The sequence below is a fragment of the Gobio gobio genome, assembly GCF_949357685.1.
Source record: "Gobio gobio genome assembly, chromosome: 2".
Classification (NCBI taxonomy): Eukaryota; Metazoa; Chordata; class Actinopteri; order Cypriniformes; family Gobionidae; genus Gobio; species Gobio gobio.
The window spans coordinates 64,569,640-64,591,383 of NC_137098.1; the positions used below are offsets into that span (position 1 = coordinate 64,569,640).

General features: G+C 42.6%; 1 protein-coding gene across 1 annotated transcript in view; it reads right to left on the reverse strand.

The window, feature by feature from the left end:
* Positions 1-21,744, reverse strand: part of fgf11a (fibroblast growth factor 11a) — a gene marked incomplete at both ends in the record, with an annotated part of 111,327 nt that overhangs the window by 11,877 nt on the left and 77,706 nt on the right. Inside the window, one exon of the mRNA XM_079811028.1 lies at positions 20,942-21,045. Coding sequence (XP_079667154.1) covers positions 20,942-21,045 — 104 coding nt within the window. The remainder of the gene's footprint in view (positions 1-20,941; positions 21,046-21,744) is intronic.

The window sequence follows — 21,744 nt, forward strand, 5'->3', positions numbered from 1 at the left end:
GACTAATTATTTCATCAGCATGGGTGTGTGGGGACCTGAGGCTCGGGTCCAGGTGTGTGAGTGTCAGCGCCAGGGTGCTAAGGGCCATGAGCAGAAACACCCTCATCTTGAAATGAGTAATAATCCTGCCAGAACTACAGGGCATAGCACAACACATATTACACACACACACACACACACACACACACACACACACACACACACACACACAAACATCCTGACATATGCTCCCTCGAGTTTGCGGCTCATCCACTCCACTCCAAATCTTTGGCTTATTATTGGTGTCCAGTCAACCTGCATGTGACATAGCAGACAATGTATAAAAGATCCACACAAACAACTATACACTATTACAATTATACTGAGTCACATCAGCATGTACACAGTCTCACATAGCCTGACGGCAGAAGGTCTGGACTCCAGAGCCCGTCTGACTGACATGTAAAGCAACCAATCTCAGCTCGTTTTGTTCCGTGTCATGTTTAGGCACGTGAAAATATAAAGTCGATGTCCCCACAGTCACAGATCGGCATGCAATTCCATTGTGCAAGTTTACTGCAACAATGGCGCAACGATGGCACTGTGAACTTACTTTTGAAAATCCAGCATTGGTTCTGACATGTGCTCATTATTCAAGTTGTATGACTTTTTCTCCTTGTGGAACATAGATATTTTGAGAAATGTTTGTCCATACAATAGAAGTCAATGGTAACCAAAATGATTTGATTACCAAAATTGTTCAGAACACCTTATTTTGTGTTCTGCAAGAAAGGAAGTCAAACAGATTTGGAACAACATTAATTTACTAAGCAGAAAATATCTGAAGACAGAAAATCTAACAAACACAAAAAAACACTGGTATGGCCAAAGAAGGTGGAAAAATTTGATGACTGAAAAAAATCCAGAGTAGTGATTCCCATTGTTGGACAGGTAAAATAATCAATTGTTGTGTAGACGACTCTCTAAAACCCACTTAGAATCAGTATAATTTACATACAACTCATGCTGATCCACATCGATAGATGGCAGTGTAGTGTCTAACACCACTGTAGTATCAGTACATGAAGAGGAATGATACTAAGAGTAGGGCTGTGTTTGAAATTGCCCCCTATGCCCTTAAATAGGGCACTATTTGAGGGGACAGCCATTTGGTGTCCGAAACCATAGCGGACGTTATTGAGGGCACTCACTCAATCCCACACAGCCACGCAATAACGAGTGTACAACTGATGTACACACAACATCTAGAGAATACCCATAATGCACTGAAGGGTCAAAATCCAGAGTCTCGCTAGTAGATGAATCAATCATCCATCCATTTTCCAAACCACGCTGATTCAGCGAAGTCTAATATCATACAGGTATACATTCCTTTTTAATTGATTATTGAATTGATTTCGGTTTATTCATGCTAGTTTCCATAGCAGACCTCAGAATAAATATTTTCATTACTACTGCAGCTGCCAGTTTGCTAAGTTTCAAATAATTATTAAAGGGGTGGTAAACCATGATTTCACTATTCTATCTTTAGCTAGCGTGTAATGTTGCTGCTTGAGCATAAACAACATTTGCAAAGTTACAACGTTCAAAGTTTAAAGCAAAGGGAGATATTTGCTTTTAAAGAAATCAATTTCTAAGGACTACAGCAAACGGCCAGTAGGCGACTACAGACATTCCTCCAGGGCTGGTGACATCACCAGGCTCAATATTTACATAAACCCCTCCTCCGAGAATATTAAATAAGGGGGGGTGAGGCCATTTTGTATCGCGGCGCTGTTGTGGTATAGTAAGGCTGGAGTGTTGTTGCCGCGATGCAGAGGAAACGCTGTTATTTTCATCCGGATTGCAGGTCTGGGGTACTTGCTTTGTTCAGCCTTCCTTGGGACGGGGGTGCGTTGCAGAGCGTTTAACATACAACATGTTATATGCACGTGTGCATGAGACAGAGGGAAACAGGCGCGTGCGGGGCTCCCGCAGCACATCTCACGGAGGAAAACTTCCACAAACTTTGCGAGTTCAATGCCGGATTTGCACAACGTCAGCTGCGTAAGACAAACACTGCCAGTGCGTGGATGCACGACGCGCGCGCTGCACATTTTACGGAGGAAAACTTCCACAATCTTCGCGAGTTCAATGCAGGATATGCGCAACGGATTGTCCTGAAAGCTGGATTTACAAACAGAAGCTGTTTACGGGCCACAACCTATAAGTCTGATTTATAGGAAGTACACAGATGACAACGCTGTTCTGCAAACCAGTCTGTTAAATGCTCATTCATACTTAAAGTTATCCGACGAACACCTAACGTTACAAACACTAACATTAAAATCTCAACAGCGAACTTGGCATTAGAGTAAATGATTCTTTGATTAGAGCTTTTATGTGTTGTTTATCTACGGGCATGCTAAACATGGTTCTGTGTGTGATTTGGCTAACTTACAAGTAAAGCCAGTGCTTAGTGTACGTTTTGGGTTAATAGTTCTTGCGACAGATATTTGGCTATAATCGTTCTAAAAATACAAAAGTAACAGTGCCATTCAGTAGCGATCACTATAGATCCGCAGTCTTTACTCTTGAGGACTGAACAGGTTCTGCTCGATCATCTTCACTAAAATGTTCTGGGTCTGATTCGGGCTCAGATTGGTGTGGTTTTTATTGACGCCATCGTTTCTAATACTGACCAAAGCACAGTCTACCGGTAAAGGTAAGGGGCGTGAAGTTTCCGATAAACGTGCACTGCGGTTAGCGAATCACAACACACTGGGCCAGCTAACCAATCTGAGCCCATTGCGTATTTTTGAGGGACTGGCTTCATAGAACCCGGAAAGCATCAGACCGTTTTACAAGGAGGGACAGAGCAGTGTAGAATAAAGGTCAAATATATGAAAAATAATGCAATTTTTTTTTAAACGAAGCATGAACACATGTTACAGTGCACCCCACAAACACAATCAAGCCTTCAAAAGAATGTGTTTTACCACCCCTTTAAACAGAAAATAGAAAAGTGGCAGCCCTTTCGACACACTCAGTGCTGTCAGCGGTGGACAGGGGTCAGCATGGGCACCCTGACTGGTCCTGACTGACCCCACAAGAGCTGCAGTTTTGGAGATGCTCTGACCCAGTCGTCTAGCCATAACAATTTGGCCCTTGTCAAACTCGCTCAAATCCTTACGCTTGCCAATTTGTTCCTGCTTCTAACACATCAACTTTGAGGACAAAATGTTCACTTGCTGCCTAATATATTCCACCCACTAACAGGTGCCGTGATGAAGAGATAATCAGTGTTATTCACTTCACCTGTCAGTGGTCATTATATTACGCCTGATTGGTGTATGCTTTCATGTTTCTGCCTTCTAAGGATCCTTCAAATTGAGAGGGCCTTCAGCGACGTTTGATGACATGGCAGCCGAGATAAGCAGCCTTCGAAGCCTTACGGTAAGCTTGTAATAATGTGTTCTCATTTGAGTGGCACTGGTAGCTTTTCTGCGAGAAATACGAGCTTGCCGCCGTTTGTCTTTGAGTCATTATGTCACGTCTGTATACATAAAGAAGGAGTCTGGCTAGTAGGCTATATCGCATGTGAGGATGCTGCAGGTGGCGGATCATTTATAGCCTTTTCTCACAGCAGCTGGAATAATTCAATGTATTATTTTGATGGCGGATTGTAATCCAGAAAGGTCCAAACAACAATCATCAGTACAACTGGAGATTCACTCGTAGTCAAAAGCGAAAGATTAGACTGTACAGAAATTTAAATCTACAGGTAACACTAATGTACACTAAATACACGTATTCATGCAATGCTGATGTTGTTAACATTAAGAATTTGAGAACAAAGTATAACAATAATAATAATTTATACTCGCGATACTCGCTTTACGGGCGAGTGATTTTATTTGGTGCTTTTTGTGCATTCACACATTTGAAGCAAAATCGCGTCTGACGGCGAGTTAAAAAATCTGAACTTTGGCATCTGTTCGCGCCGTGTTAACCAATAAGGAGCCTGCTAAACGGGCGTAAGTGACGTGATAAACGGGGGCAGGCCCGCCCGGAGTCACTCATTTAAAAAAGTGGCTGTGTTTAAGGACTTGGCACTTAATCTGGACTGAAAGACTGAAGGACCTTATTATTGCATTATTATTGTATGACAATGATGAAAATTGTTGTTACTGTTCTTACATGCATTTAATAAAATAAATAAATAAAAAAAGTCACTCATTCAACATGGAGGTTCCTCTGACTGATATTTAGCCTAGAAATCTAGACGCACCCTAGCAGCAGCAAATCTATTTTGCCGCGAGTGTAGTCTAGCAACTCTCGGTAGACCTGCGAGCAGGAAAAACCAAACTCTGGTCAGGCCAATCACAGCGTGTATAGAGTCGGTGGGCGGGCTTAACATAATGACGGGGGAGTTGCGGAGGTTCCACGTGCTACTCGTAAACAAAGAAGCTGGCGAACAGCGGTCTTGGACTCTGGAAGACTTGGAGTTAAGCTTTTCTTTGAGGAAAGAACAAAGAACAGCACTGAAGTCATTCTTAAGAAAGGAAGATGTGTTCTGAGTTTTGCCGAATGGATATAGTGAAAGTTTAATCTATCAACTAGATCCACTTCACGTTGCTCTGGTTGGTTGTAGCGCTATCGTGTAGAGGGAATTTGGAAGACAACCATTTGTCCCGCCCCTCGGATTGAGCCCTGCCAATGGTGAGTTCCCAGACCCAACATCTTGATGTGGGTCTGCCTTGTCAGGCTAACTGATATTGGCAGTGAGCAGTCATACAGAGCTATATGGGCGCGGGACAGGCGGAAGTACAGCTGAATATTTAGCTTCAAACGCTCGATTTATACTCGTGTCAAATTTGCTTTGGATGCGCGAGTGGATTCAAAATGTTCAAGCGTCCAACTAGACACGATAGATGTGAATTTGACGCTCTATTCTCATTCGGTGTGAATGCAGCATTAGATTTAATCCCCGTTGGTAGCATGATTTATTGTAATGCTTTTTTTCTCCGTTGGTCAAAACAAAAGTGGAAGACGTTACTTTGTCGGATAAAATTTTCCAGTGACATTCTTTATTTTGGTCATACTTCCAAGACTGTGATCCAGAAGTACAGTACACACATACTCCTCAAAATATTATATTCATCCGCGCTGAGGAGCCGTGCCAATGCGCAACCCACGTAAAGTAGACAATTACGCAAATAACTGCAATTGCAGGTTTCAAACAGAGATGGTGACAAAGAGGCAAAACTTACAGACTGCAGCTTTAAACAAACAACAACAAAAAACAAAGAAAAATCCCTCACTGCACTAGACTGAATAACTTTTGTAACTTTTATAAGGATTAATGTTTCATGGCTGGTAAAAAATATTGATGGCCGGAAAATATTCTCAAGTCACCAGCCATTGGAAGGTGTGGCAAAAAGTTAGTTCTGTCAGGACCACTATCGTCAAAGATGATTGATTGACTATTAGCATATAGTTTGGATTGGCGGTATGGTTCTGTTCTGGGCAAGAACTCCCTGCGCATACATGCAGCCTAGCATGGATAAGAGCAGGGAGAGCAGCAATAAACCCCCCTTAGGGTAAACAGAACAGAACCAACATATTGTATTGCAGATATCATTCATGGGAATTTTTTAGTCTGATTCAAGGGAAATCAGAATACCAAATCCTGACTGACGAGAGGAGGAGCTGGGGATGGAGGAGGGTAAATGAGCTCTGGAGAACGCGATAGCTGCTGATAGTACTGAAGGTGCTTATATATGCTGTGATAGACGTCGTATTCCTATAGGTAGACGTAATCAGCTGAGAGTCAGCTAATGCAAGCTTGACAAACCTGACCTGCCAGAACCGACGCTACGCTTGATTTTTAGACCCTGCTTGGGCTGCACTGGAAAAGCTCTCCATCTCTTACTATCCCTTGTCTGGGCTTCTCATGTGACCCAGAGTGACCTTGTGTTTATTGCAGTGCTATGGGAAGCGAAAGGAAGCAAAACAGAAAAGAGGGATACGACAAGAAAAGAAGCACGAAAAAAAGAAAATGGAAATGGAGGCAAAGAAGATGGAAAGGGAAAAAGAAAGACGGGGAAGAGGGCAGGAGCAGAAAAGGTGAAGGTAAATGCAAGGGAAAGGGGAAAAAGAAGGGGAAGAGGAAGATAATGAGGTGGGAAGGAAAGGGAGAGGGAAATGGAAAAGATTGTACGCTTCAAATGTGTGATATATTACGGTCAGCATATTAAATGTTTCAAACCTTCATTTCAGGTAACTTTTAAAACTTTGTCATGAAAAAGCTGGTCAGTTCAACAAAATCTGCCCCAATTCTGTCAGGTCACCTCTATCAGTGCAAATATGCATCTGTGTGTGTGTGTGTGTGTGTGTGTGTGTGTGTGTGTGTGTGTGTGTGTGTGTGTGTGTGTGTGTGTGTGTGTGTGTGTGTGTGTGTGTGTGTGTGTGTGTGTGTGTGTGTGTGTGTGTGTGTGAGTGTGTGTGCTGTTTTATTCCCACCTTCTCTCTCCCTCTCTTTTTGTGTTCCTGGCCCAGGAGGGCTTCCACTGTGTGTTGAGTTTAAAAAATGGGTCAGGTTATAGAGACAAAGCACTATTTTTATCGGAAAGCAATTTTTCCAGTGGTCGCCAACAGATAACACATGTAGCACACAGCAATGACACTGAGTTTTCCCAACACCTTAACCTTTACATACAACTCTCAGCAGATCTAACCTCAGAGAGAAATCAACGATGAGAGCATGAGAGGAAGGTAAACAAGGAATCAAAACCCTGGACAATGACAGAATACAGAGAATGAATGATCAAGAGAGACGATAAAAGAAATAACAAAATGGAGTGATGAACGCAACCCCATGAGCTGCGCTCTGCATGCCTTCTCTTGTCAATCCATCTCGCTCTCTCTCTGTTCCTTCCTATGGATGATGGAGCCCTCTGTTCCTGCTGTGAGACACCCTGCTGGCCTGCACTCCTCCACCCCATCCCTCCATCCCTCGTGAACCACTCAACTTCCCCATATTCCTCTCAAACGTCACCGTTCTGTCAGATGAGAGAGATGACAGACAGATTACTAAAGTATATCATCATGCATCATGCCACAAAAGCAAGTTCATGAGACCATGGGAAAGACATTTAAACAGGTGAGGTTGGAGATGTCATTCTGAGTCTTTAATAGGGGCTTAAAAGAGTTTGGAGCCACTTGTGTCCATAGTGGCATGTGCAGTGCATGTGCAATGAGTGAATGACATGTGAAGGTCAAGTATGGTAACCCATTATCAGAATTTGTCCTCTGCATTTAACCTGTTCAAGTTAGTGCACACACATTAGAAGAAGTGAGTAGTGAACACACACACAGCAAATCGTGGACACACACCCGGAGCAGTTATATCGCTTTTCCACTGCATGCTAACGCTTGGTATGGCTCGGTACGATACGATACGGCTCAGCTTAGCACACTTTTCCACTGCGTTATATGACTCGGTTCGACACGGCACGGCTCGCTTTGGCTCGGTTTGGTTTTCCACTGAAGTCAGCACCGCTTTAAAGTGGGTGGGATTATAGAATGATCGTTGTAATTGTGCCGCCTCTACTTCTCAGCATGTGGATGTTTTTAACTACAAGGCGAAGAAGTTTGTTCCAAAGGAGGCTGACGGCAGCGAAACAAAATACTGCTAAAAACAAGAGAGTCTTAGGCAATCATACAGACAAGGGTAAACTAATCTTGTATTTAGCAATGTGTTTAGGTTCTTAATCGCTATATCACTGTCACAAAAGCATTTAATGGTAGTGACGGTAGTTACGAATCTCTTTGAACAATCAGTGATCAGCATTGTTTATACATCACTTTTTAGTATCAATACGGCATGCTTGGAACCTCAACCGAGGTTGGAACTATTTAAGCAAACTGTACCGAGCCATATCGAACTGCACCACGCAGTGGAAAAGCACCAAAAAGTGAGCCGTACTGAACTGTACCATAGAGTGGAAAAGCACCAAAAAGTGAGCCGTACAGAACTGTACCATGCAGTGGAAAAGCACCAAAAAATGAGCCGTACCGGACCGCACCATGCAGTGGAAAAGCACCAAAAAGTGAGGCGTACCGAACTGTACCATGCAGTGAAAAAGCACCAAAAAGTGAGCCGTACTGAACTGTACCATAGAGTGGAAAAGCACCAAAAAGTGAGCCGTACAGAACTGTACCATGCAGTGGAAAAGCACCAAAAAATGAGCCGTACCGGACCGCACCATGCAGTGGAAAAGCACCAAAAAGTGAGCCGTACAGAACTGTACCATGCAGTGGAAAAGCACCAAAAAATGAGCCGTACCGGACCGCACCATGCAGTAGAAAAGCACCAAAGCGAGCCGTTCCGAACTGTACCATGCAGTGGAAAAGCACCAAAGCGAGCCGTACCGAACCTCACGCACCATGCAGTGGAAAAGAACCCAAAAAGTGAGCCGTATGGAACCGCACCATGCAGTGGAAAAGCACCAAAAAGTGAGCCGTACCGAACCGTACCATGCAGTGGAAAAGCACCAAAAAGTGAGCCGTACCGAACTGTACCATGCAATGGAAAAGCACCAAAGCGAGCCGTACCGAATTGTACCATGCAGTGGAAAAGCACCAAAGTGAGCCGTACCGAACTGTACCATGCAGTGGAAAAGCACCAAAGCGAGCCGTACCGAACCGCACGCACCATGCAGTGGAAAAGCACCAAAAAGTGAGCCGTACCGAACTGTACCATGCAGTGGAAAAGCACCAAAGCGAGCCATACCAAACCGTACCATGCAGTGGAAAAGCACCAAAGCGAGCCATACCAAACCGTACCATGCAGTGGAAAAGCGCCAAAGCGAGCCGTACCGAATTGTACCATGCAGTGGAAAAGCGCCAAAGCGAGCCGTACCGAACCGTACCATGCAGTGGAAAAGCGCCAAAGCGAGCCGTACCGAATTGTACCATGCAGTGGAAAAGCACCAAAGCGAGCCGTACCGAACTGTACCATGCAGTGGAAAAGCACCAAAGCGAGCCGTACCGAACTGTACCATGCAGTGGAAAAGCACCAAAGCGAGCCGTACCGAACCGTACCATGCAGTGGAAAAGCGCCAAAGCGAGCCGTACCGAATTGTACCATGCAGTGGAAAAGCACCAAAGCGAGCCGTACCGAACTGTACCATGCAGTGGAAAAGCACCAAAGCGAGCCGTACCGAACCGTACCATGCAGTGGAAAAGCACCAAAGCGAGCCGTACTGAACCGTACCATGCAGTGGAAAAGCACCAAAGCGAGCCGTACCGAACCGTACCATGCAGTGGAAAAGCACCAAAGCAAGCCGTACCGAACTGTACCATGCAGTGGAAAAGCACCAAAGCGAGCCGTACCAAACCGTACCATGCAGTGGAAAAGCACCAAAGCGAGCCGTACCGAACTGTACCATGCAGTGGAAAAGCACCAAAGCGAGCCGTACTGAACCATACCATGCAGTGGAAAAGCACCAAAGCGAGCCGTACCAAACCGTACCATGCAGTGGAAAAGCACCAAAGCGAGCCGTACCAAACCGTACCATGCAGTGGAAAAGCACCAAAGCGAGCCGTACCAAACCGTACCATGCAGTGGAAAAGCACCAAAGCGAGCCGTACCGAACCGTACCATGCAGTGGAAAAGCACCAAAGCGAGCCGTACCGAACCGTACCATGCAGTGGAAAAGCACCAAAGCAAGCCGTACCAAACCGTACCATGCAGTGGAAAAGCACCAAAGCGAGCCGTACCAAACCGTACCATGCAGTGGAAAAGCACCAAAGCGAGCCGTACCAAACCGTACCATGCAGTGGAAAAGCACCAAAGCGAGCCGTACCAAACCGTACCATGCAGTGGAAAAGCACCAAAGTGAGCCGTACCAAACAGTACCATGCAGTGGAAAAGCACCAAAGCGAGCCGTACGGAACCGTACCATGCAGTGGAAAAGCGGCAAAGCGAGCCGTACAAAACCGTACCATGCAGTGGAAAAGCGGCAAAGAGAGCCGTACCGAACCGTACCATGCAGTGGAAAAACACCAAAGCGAGCCGTACCGAACCGTACCATGCAGTGGAAAAGCACCAAAGTGAGCCGTACCGAACTGTACCATGCAGTGGAAAAGCACCAAAGCGAGCCGTACCGAACCGTACCATGCAGTGGAAAAGCACCAAAGTGAGCCGTACCGAACTGTACCATGCAGTGGAAAAGCACCAAAGCGAGCCGTACCGAACCGTACCATGCAGTGGAAAAGCACCAAAGTGAGCCGTACCGAACTGTACCATGCAGTGGAAAAGCACCAAAGCGAGCCGTACCGAATTGTACCATACAGTGGAAAAGCGCCAAAGCGAGCCGTACAGAACCATACCATGCAGTGGAAAAGCACCATTAGGTGCCTTGCTCAAGGGCACCTCAGTCGGTATTGAGAATCCAGTCTGACTCTCAAACCATTAGCCATTGTGGTGGTGACTTTGCACAGCAAGCAACACTTGAATACGAACAATCTAGTTTCCCTAAAAATGATTCTAAGGTAATGTTATGGAAACAAATTCAGCTGCCCCTGGTTGTGTGACAATAAATAAAGATGATAAAAAAAGGAAAGGAGACTCCAGGAATGCAGAAAGAGAGAACGACTGAGGTAGTAGAAGTTGAACAAGCATGAAGAAGAGAGAGAGAAGAGGCTGTAGGTGTGTGTGAGTGATTGAGTCCCCGTGGAGGGCCGCGTCCGAGTGTGTCAGCCACTGGAAAACATGAATTATTGATAGGCTCCGAGTTTAGGGCAGGTATGTGTGACAGAGAGAGGCCATGTGTTCAGGGCCATCTGATCCTACAACACATGCTCACAGACGTGCGTTTGAGACAGTGTGTGTGCACCAAACCTGTTATGCAACACACACACGCACACACAAACTCGCTCCTTCTATTTCAGCTCGGAAGACTCTAGTGCAAAAGAAGGTTAAGCTGGGTTCACACTGTATGATTTTGGCCACGATTTGGCCGTCTGAGACACATTTTGAGAATCCTAAAAGATTCCTCTAATCCTTTGCCCAAAATCTGAAGTCTTTGATCGTTAGTCTGACATGTTCATTACAGCTGATTAATGAAGACCATCGCAATCCAATTTTACCTGAAGATTTGACGCACAGTCCTGTAGTGTCGCTTGAGCCGCTTCCAAACAAACTCTGGTGTGGTTCGACGGAAATGTGAACGCAACACAAACCAAAAACAGGACATGATGTCACCAGATGCGACCCTAAAAAGGACAGAATGCTCACACACACCTGTTCTTTCTCGTCAAAGTCGTGATGTTGCCCATCACAGATCGGTACAGGCATCAGAACCGCGTCTCCTCACAGCAGATCTTCATTTGTGTGTGTGACAGAGGGATTCCTGGCGCTGTTTTGTCTCCTTTACACATTATAAGCTCTCAGCTGTTCAAAATACCATCATATGCACATACACACATACAACAAGCGCATTTAGCCCAGCACACAGCATTGTTTCGGATGTTCATAAGTTCCGTCACGAAATATACATAATAAAAGGCGACCAATCAGGTTGTGAACATATCCTTATGCCTTTAGGTTTGTGTGTTAAACTGTCGATGTGAACACTAAGCAAACCAGGACTAAATGTATTTTTTGTGTGTGTGTGATCTGGACCAAATGAACCAAGCGAACCGAACTACAAGTGTGAACACACCCTTAGTGAGACAACAAACCACTTGCTCCGCACACTTCGTCTTCGTTTTTTTTCTTCTTTCTTCTCAGTTTTCTTTTCAAGAGAAGCCATAATCAAAATGAATGCTAGAAATTGTTTTTGTTTGCTACCATTTCTCTCCCGCGTGTAATGGACGTAGTGTCCGGGACATCACCCATAGGTTTCTGAAGAGCATTTTTGAAGCCTAATGTGCGGCCATTGCCATCTTGGCAGCGCATCACCACGTGTCACTCACGGATAACTGAAAATGGGCAAAGAGGCGGGATGTGGGTGGAGCTGCTGAAACCACGCCCACCTTGCTCGGCCATAGTGGCAATCCACCTGTCACTCAAGTGGCCACGCCCTCAATTATGCAGAACTTTAAGGCTTAATATAATTGAAATGGATGAGTTATAAAAAAAAATCACCCCCCTCAAAGTTGTCATGAAGGGCAAAATTAGCTATATAGACCAAAACCATAATTTGTACCAGACTGTAAAAAAAAAAAAAATTCTGCTGTAAAGTTGGGCATTTTAACATGGGGGAGATACAGATTCGACTCCCTTCTGGAGCCTGTCTCTAGTGGCCAGTCGATAAATTGCCGTTTAAGTCACTTCCGTGTTGGCTTCAAGAGAGACCGCGGGAGGATGCCTCTTGAGCTCACATCACTGAACGTGTCACGGATTGATGATGTAAAACTCCGGACGAGTCTTCTTGCGTGCGTCCATTTTTAACGCGTCTTGACTACCGTACAGTCTGACATTAATGACAACTGAGATCAGTGTGACAGCAGGGATCATGTTCGTACAGTCCAACAAGCAACAGTCCTAAAGGACTAGTGTAAATGGTAGAGTGTGCGGCTTTACACACCAAGCGTCTTCACCTAGCGCATTTATTAACCCATTAGATGTGTGTGTGATAGAAAGAGAGCTCTGTCAAACCATATATAAAATCCTTCAAACTCACTTTTCAAAGCATTAGTTCACTCAAAAGAAAATTTGAGAGTTCTGTTCCCCATGTACATACTATGTTCTTATTACTTAAAGGGTTACTTCAGTGATTTAGCATTAGGCTTTGTATCAGTAGAAACCCGGTAGTATATTCAAATGTTGGTACTTTCCCCCCTCATATCCCTCCCTGAGGCGAGAGAATTATGCATTTTATTTCTGGAAAAATTCCTCCGATGACGCAAATATCGTCATTTTGCGTCATCTGATGATTTTTTGGCCAGAGGCTAAAGACTACAGCCACTAGATGGAGCTGTTCCGCATGTTCTCAACCCGCCCATAGGAGAGACATCTCACTCACAGGATGTTAGACACAGACGGCCGCACGGACAATCATAACAAAGTGAGTGTTTCAACTTTTCAATGAATTCCTGGTATAGATTAGCTTCCATATGCGATCTGACTGGCGCTTAACGTTACCTCAGCTCTGCTCAGCTCTTCTCTCGTAATGAATGAAATCTGACACTGTGTCTGTGATGTGACTCTCGTTCGGCTCACTCACACTTTATTGAAAAGACACGTTCAAGTTTTAATTGTAGTGTTTATTCTCTAACTGAACGAAATGATTGTATTACTAGGAAGATCAAAACGACGGTGTACAGAGTGGCCTCGTAGGGCAGTGAAGCAAGTGCATTCTGGGAGTTGTCTTTCATCCACGAGACATTTTCTGTCTTTTCTCAGTCTAGAAGGCACCAAATTCAAAAATAATTTCAAATTTCTACTACATAAATGACCCAGTTTAAATACAAAGCTTAATGCTAAATCACTGAAGTAACCTTTTAATCAATAACTGGGTACCTTAAAGGTGAACTATGTAGGAATTTTGCAGTAAAATATCCAGAAACCACTAGGCCAGTGTTATATATTTTGTTCAGTTGAGTACTTAGAATATCCCAAATGTTTCCAACTATTTGTAAATCGTGAGAAATTGCTATTTTAACCGAGGAACCGGGACGTGTGAGCTATGCGTGTGAGGGAGTCGCCTGTCGATTGCCCCTGTAACCCCTGTAGTTAACTTAAAATAACCAAGTATTTTTTAATAAGTACACTGCAAGTACACATATGGTAAAATAAAGTGCAACCGAAAGTTCTACTACTAACTTTTTCGGAAAGTCATATAGATTTAGCCTGGCTCCGCCCTCCTACGTACTTCCGCTCAATTTTCATTTTCCTTCAGTACTCCGTCTGGGACTGCGTTATATTCTCTGGTTTTCTCCAGTCAAATTTTAACCGGTCCAGTCAGCGAACAGAGGGAGTGGCTGAGAACGATGATGTTGATGCCGAGCGCTAGTTTGAGATGACATACGTCACGACCAAACGTTAGCGATTGGTTATGGCAGATCCAGAGCGGCTCTGGGCAGATCCAATAGTTTTAAACTTCAGCAGAGTACCCGCCTTCAAGAAAGTTAACGTTTGTCAATGCCAGACTCTCTGTACAAATGAAATGTACGAGAGTCTGGTAGGACCAGGCCAATATAGATTTGGAACAAGAGGAGAAAATAATGACATAATTTCTTTTAGGGATGCACGATATATCGGCAACATATCGTTATCGGCCGATAAATGATTATTTTTGATGTTATCGTTATCGGTCCAATAAGAAAATTTGACCGATATAGTCAAGCCGATAGATAGGCCTAATGTATTATTTCCTTCAGCTGAGACGGACGCGCTGTCCACCATGATGGGTTTGAATTGCTCTAAATATGTTTGGAATCACTTCGAAAAGGAAAATACAGTTATGTGCAACATGTGCAGCGCAAGTCTTCTATAATCTACATAAAATGATAATGAGAATAGAATAGGCTGTAAAAGAGTGTTGTGTTTCAGCGCGTTTGTTGAGGGAAGAGCGCGCCCACGGAGTTACACCTTCATGACGAGCACAGTCAAGTTCGCTTGTGCATTCACAGCCTTTTGTGCCATTGTAAGTTGTAATATTATATTTATTATTATTCTGTGTATGTAATATCATATAGGATGCGTTTGGTTGAGTTAATAAACGATGCAGTAAAGCACTTCATTGTACCGGTCTTTATAGCTTCAGCGCGCGCCCACGGAGTTGCACCTTCATGACGAGCACAGTAAAGTTTGCTTGTGCATTCACAGCCTTTTGTGCCATTGTAAGTTGTAATATTATATTTATTATTTTGTGTATATAATCCCATATAGGATGCGTTTGGTTGAGTTAATTAACGATGCAGTAAAGCACTTCATTGTACCGGCGCGCGCATTTCAAACAGAAATGCACAGCATTAATAACTACTGGGACTGTCCTATACATAACACTGCAATGAGAATATTTCTGTTATAAAACGTAGTGAATTCTCTGGGTTTAGTTGTTTTTCAGCGCGCTGTTGTGGGAAGCGTCAACAACGCATTCTGACCAGCACAGTCAAGTTCGCTTGTGCATTCGCGTCATTTTAAGCATATGTAAGTCGTAATATTACGTTTTTGTAGTATAAACATCTGATTAAAGTCATATAGGATGTGTTTCGTTAAGTCAATAACCCGCAGTGCTTCACTGTACCGGTGATCATCTTAAGTTTCAGCACGCTCTCAAACAGGGGAAGAGCATCCACAGGAGTTATAACCCTTCACCTATGCGTGATTTTGTGCTAATATATGTTGTAATATTATATTTATTTTGTATAAATATCTGATTGTTCTCATATATGATGCGTTTAGTTGTTAATTAAACTTCTAAGCGCTTCAGTTTATGGTTGTTCGTTCATTCTCTCCAGCTTCAGCGCGCTCTCAAACAGCAACATTATTCCTAATAGACTAGACTAATATTACAGATGTTTACTATTACTGTAATATTAAACATATTTTTTTTTTCAAAAACACAGAAGCATTATTTTTTATAATTAGCACTTTTATTGTTCTTGTATCATTTCCATCAACAATATGGTTTGATTAAAACCATTTCTTTATCGTCTGTGCGGAGGTTATTTCATGCACTTGCATTCTGATTCTTTATTATGCAGCCTAAGTAATGCTGTTCAATTAGGCTACTTGTTTGCATTATTTAGGTATATTATTTTTATTTTTTAGTCAATATAATTTTTGGTAACATTTTACAAATAAGGTCTTATTTTATTAATGCATTAACTATCATGAACAAACAGAGAGCAATAACCTTTGTTTCTTTTAGTAATAAAATGTTTGTGTTTTGTAACAGTCCATTCACAGTTCATACCTAATGTTAAAAGACACAACTTTGGGTCTGAATATGTTGAGATTAACATGAACTAAAATTAATAAATCCTGTTGAAGTATTGTTCATTCATTGTTGGTTAACTAATACTAACAAAAATTAAACCTTATTGTAAAGTGTTAAAAAAAAAAATTTTGGCCATAGGAGTGTAAAATTAATTTGAAACGGTAAGGAATCTTACACTGGTTCAAATAGGCTACTGTAGTGTATAGGTTTGATTTATGTTGAAGTGTTTGGGGCATGGCTTTTAATGGTGAGCCTTTTGTTTTTGTAATCAGGCTCTCAGAGTTTATTAAAATTTGTATTTAGATTTATCGGCCAATATATCGGTTATCGGCTTTCAAATATTAAGAATTATCGGTTATCGGTATCGGCCAAAATGTTCATATCGGTGCATCCCTAATTTCTTTTCTTTTTTTTTTATGAACTAGCCCTTTAGACCAGAGCAAATGCATTCGCTCTCTAAAAATAGAATTCTCAAATGAACAGTCAGCAGGATTTAATTTCTTAGGATTTAATTACTTGATTGCATTAACTGTGGTACATTTTTTTGCATTGAACTTTGGTTAATACAGTCTTAAAGTTCAAATGTTTGAGATTTGCCATTAAAAAGACTAACCTGCATCTGAATATGCTTGCTTTTGTGAAATGTATGTGGAATAATAAGAATTATGTCCGAATTGTGAAAAATGTACCCGGATGACCTACTAATTTTGAAGTGTGCATTAGATGGACACTTTACTATCCCATGAGGCCACAGGAGAGGAGTTGTGTAGTATGGCCTTCATTCTTCATTCAATATAGACCATATTTGTTTTAGCGGTTGTGAAATTCTCATCTCATTAAATGCAGTACCTACTCAGACAGTATGCAACTTCAAAAGCACCTTAAGGGAAAATAACTTGTTTAGCTTTGTGTATTCATGAGCCTTTCCTCACATAGCATTTCACAATAGCATCCAAAGTTGCGAATTTAACTGGAATATCACATTAAAAAAAAATTGTGAATAAAGCAATGCTTCCATCCAGTGAGTCGAAGAGAGAAGCCACTGTACATAATAATTTTTGTACAGTATATAATAAATTACTTGCGTCCCAGAGCGCACAGACGAAACGCAATAAACGTGTTATCTTGCTTTCTGAGGCAGACGAACTCTCTGTAAGACAATTCTGGGAGGGAATTATACAAAACACTTTGACACTTTCAAACTTTGCTCAGGCATTTCAGGACAATCGAAACAACATTTCAGACGCTGTGCATCGAGATCGAGTCCAGTTGTGTCGTCCCATCTCAAAGTCACATGATTTTTTTGATGCGCATCAAGGAATTTATTCGGTAAATATGTTTGCACCGTAGTTTATGTGAATGTTTTCTTATTGGATAAAAAATGTATCCCACTCACACAAGCGCATATGTTTTTAATGCAGATTTTTTGAATTTATGCTCATCTTGGCGTTTCCATCCAGCAGTTTTTGATGTGATATCCCAAAATGTGCATAAAAATAGGTGGATGGAAACATAGCTTATATGTTTTGGTTCTATTTTTTTAGAATATTTTGAAGCTCAGGAGAAAGCCGTCTCCTGTTTTCGTGTTTGCATTGTTTTTTTGTGGTATGCTTCACTGGCTTAGCCTCTTTGGTCTAAAATATCATGCTTGAAAAAAGATAAAAGTGAGGACACAGGTAGAGCGGTTTGAGTGCTTCAGACTAAGGCAGAGATAAGAGGAAAGAAAAAGAGGTCGCCTTGCATGAGGTTTTCTAGGATGGGGATTTTCTCTCTTTTTTCAGGTATGGTCATTTCCCTCTGTGGAAAATAGGTCGTGTTTCTTCCCATGAGGAGACACATTCTCCACAGATGCTCTCCTTGTATGAGAAGAGAAAAAGTGCATCTGTGCTCCAGTGTGTGAGAGACGGATACGTGAGAGGGAAGTATAAGAAACAATGTCACTTATTGAGTTCACATCTGAGCGTTGACATTACAGTATGCATTTTTTTCATCCTGAACAGTGTAAAAGCATTCGTTTCATGTGTCGCCGAACGGAAGAGAGGCTCTCGGGAGCGCAAACATCAGTATACAGCCTTTCATGGACAACCCAGGAAGTTAGGGAAGGTCTCGCTTTTTATGTTTCGTTACAAGCTGATCACACATTGGCAACATATGGCCCCTTTAAGTGCACTTTATGGGGCCACAGTACATTACGGGCCTAGACTCATAACCACACTTTAAAGAGTGGTTATGATCTACTTCAAAGAGGAGAGCAATACTCTTTTCTTCTCCAAACGGGAGTGAGTGGATGGAGGATAGAGAGAGAAGAGAGAAGAACTGCTGCTACACTGCAAAGCAATGCATCTCTTAGCAGAAGCATGTCTTGCTCGCAAGAGTTTATCTGGTGGAGAGAAATAGGCCAGACTAATGGAGTGTGTCACAGGGAACCGAGGCCAACAGTATTCACACCCACAGACTGAGGACAATCGCACAGCAGTTAACTTCATTAGCAGCACCTGATACATAATCAAAGAGCGTCAACAATCTGTTACGTTTCTTTGAGTAAACATCAGCGATAGGTTTAAGGACGTTGAAAACTTTTATACAAAGTATAGGACATTATGGAATATAAGGAATAGGAAATATTTTAAGAGGTCATGAATTGAGAAATCTAATTTTTCTTTGATGTTTTGGCACATAAGAGCTCATTTTATAAAAATATACTGCAAGTTTCAGAACCCAAAACTTCATACCTTAGTCCAAAAACAGCTTTTATTGAAAGCAAACTGATAAACCGATTAGTTTCGGATTTTGTCTCAGCTTGATTTAGAAAAGTAGAAGCTTTTTCATTCGTGGTCTCAGACATTTGGCCTCCACTGTGTGGCGCTGACATCTTTAAAGGATTAGTTCACTTTTAAATAAACTTTTGCTGATAATTTACTCACCCCCATGTCATCCAAGATATCCATGTCTTTCTTTCTGCAGTCGAAAAGAAATTAAGGTTTTGGATGAAAACAGTCCAGGGTTTTTCTCCATATAATGTACTTCAATGGGCTCCAAACGGTTCAAGGTCCAAATGACAGTTTCAGTGCAGGTTCAAAGGGCTTTAAACGACACCAGATGATGAATAAGGGTCTTATCTAGCGAAACCATCAGTTTCTGCGAGAAACCGAGCAGTATTTATGCTATCATTTTACCTCTTTTCAGACGAGTGTGATCATCTCTGAGCTCTGCCATAACTTCCGGCAAGTGAGGTCAAATTAGATCGTGGTCATTGATGTATACGTAGATGCCGCATTAGCGACTGCACGGATCAGTAGAATGAGGCATCTACTATCAATATATCTACAGTGAGGAAAATAAGTATTTGAACACCCTGCTATTTTGCAAGTTCTCCCACTTAGAAATCATGGAGGGGTCTGAAATTGTCATCGTAGGTGCATGTCCACTGTGAGAGACATAATCTAAAAAAAAATCCAGAAATCACAATGTATGATTTTTTAAACTATTTATTTGTATGATACAGATTTGAACACCTGAGAAAATCAATGTTAATATTTGGTACAGTAGCCTTTGTTTGCATTCTCTCCTTAATACAGTGCAGTCGCCCTGTCCCATGTGCAGAAAAACACCCCCAAAGCATGATGCTACCACCCCCATGCTTCACGGTAGGGATGGTGTTCTTGGGATGGTACTCATCATTCTTCTTCCTCCAAACACGGTTAGTGGAATCATGACCAAAAAGTTCTATTTTGGTCTCATCTGACCACATGACTTTCTCCCATGACTCCTCTGGATCATCCAAATGGTCATTGGCAAACTTAAGACGGGCCTGGACATGTGCTGGTTTAAGCAGGGGAACCTTCCGTGCCATGCATGATTTCAAACCATGACGTCTTAGTGTATTACCAACAGTAACCTTGGAATCGGTGGTCCCAGCTCTTTTCAGGTCATTGACCAGCTCCTCCCGTGTAGTTCTGGGCTGATTTCTCACCTTTCTTAGGATCATTGAGACCCCACGAGGTGAGATCTTGCATGGAGCCCCAGTCCGAGGGAGATTGACAGTTATGTTTAGCTTCTTCCATTTTCTAATGATTGCTCCAACAGTGGACCTTTTTTCACCAAGCTGCTTGGCAATTTCCCCGTAGCCCTTTCCAGCCTTGTGGAGGTGTACAATTTTGTCTCTGGTGTCTTTGGACAGCTCTTTGGTCTTGGCCGTGTTAGTAGTTGGATATTTCTGATTGTATGGGGTGGACAGGTGTCTTCATGCAGCTAACGACATCAAACAGGTGCATCTAATTTAGGATAATAAATGGAGTGGAGGTGGACATTTTAAAGGCAGACTAACAGGTCTTTGAGGGTCAGAATTCTAGCTGATAGACAGGTGTTCAAATACTTATTTGCAGCTGTATCATACAAATAAATAGTTAAAAAAATCATACATTGTGATTTCTGGATTTTTTTTTTTAGATTATGTCTCTCACAGTGGACATGCACCTACGATGACAATTTCAGACCCCTCCATGATTTCTAAGTGGGAGAACTTGCAAAATAGCCGGGTGTTCAAATACTTATTTTCCTCACTGTATAACCATGATCTAATTTGACCTCACTTGCCGGAAGTTATGGCTGAGCTCAGAGATGATCACGTTCGTCTGTTAAGAGGTAAAATGATAGCATAAGTACTGCTCGGTTTCTCGCAGAAACTGATGGTTTCGCTAGATAAGACCCTTATTCATCATCTGGTATCGTTTAAAGCCCTTTGAAGCTGCACTGAAACTGTCATTTGGACCTTGAACCGTTTGGAGCCCACTGAAGTCCATTATATGGAGAAAAACCCTGGACTGTTTTCATCCAAAACCTTAATTTCTTTTCGACTGCAGAAAGAAAGACATGGACATCTTGGATGACATGGGGGTGAGTAAATTATCAGCAAAAGTTTATTTAAAAGTGAACTAATCCTTTAACATGATGGGATGTGTTAGGACAGGTCTAAGGATAGTATGAATGTGATATGTGCTTACTGAAGTGTAGAGGTAGCCCTCGCTGTTCATGCCTATGTAGAGTCCTGTCTTAGTGCTCTGGATGGCGACTATCCTCAGACCCACAGGAATCAAGTTGAACAGCACTGCAATTCAGAGAGAGAGAGAGAGAGAGAGAGAGAGAGAGAGAGAGAGAGAGAGAGAGAGAGAGAGAGAGAGAGAGAGAGAGAGAGAGAGATTTTAATCATCAGCATGGACAGTTTGAAAATTTGCAGTAATAAATGATGAACGATTTTCAATATCTCTTTTTTCAGCACATTATGAAGGATGAGAATTTCTCTTGGGTCACCTGAGGTGACACACACCCCTCCAAAACGGACAGTTTCAGCAGAACCCTCCTGAAATCACAGACCCCAGTGAAATGAGCTTTCAGATTCGGTGAGGCACTTTAAAGAGAAACGGTGAAATCTCCTTACACCTCGCCCTTTGTTCTACCATCACTCTGCCAGCCGTAGCCAACAGGATTCCCAGTGTTTCCTAAACTGGGATGCTAGCTCGCGGCGTGTGCATTCTGTTTGACACCGGGCGGTTGCACGAGCCTGCAGATGAGAGCGTGTCTATTTTGGTGTGGAGGGTTGACCGACGGGACCGTTGGTGAGAAACGTCTTGAGCGACATGTTGACTTTAGCAGTATTGACAAATGGCCCGTGGCAATGTCTCCACGGGAGCGATGCAGTTTTGAGGAGTCCCGTCCTAGTGTCGTGACAACCGCGGGCATGACAATGCAGACCTCATCTGAACCCCAAACCTTACAGACTTTAAGAAACGCTATGGAATGAAAAACA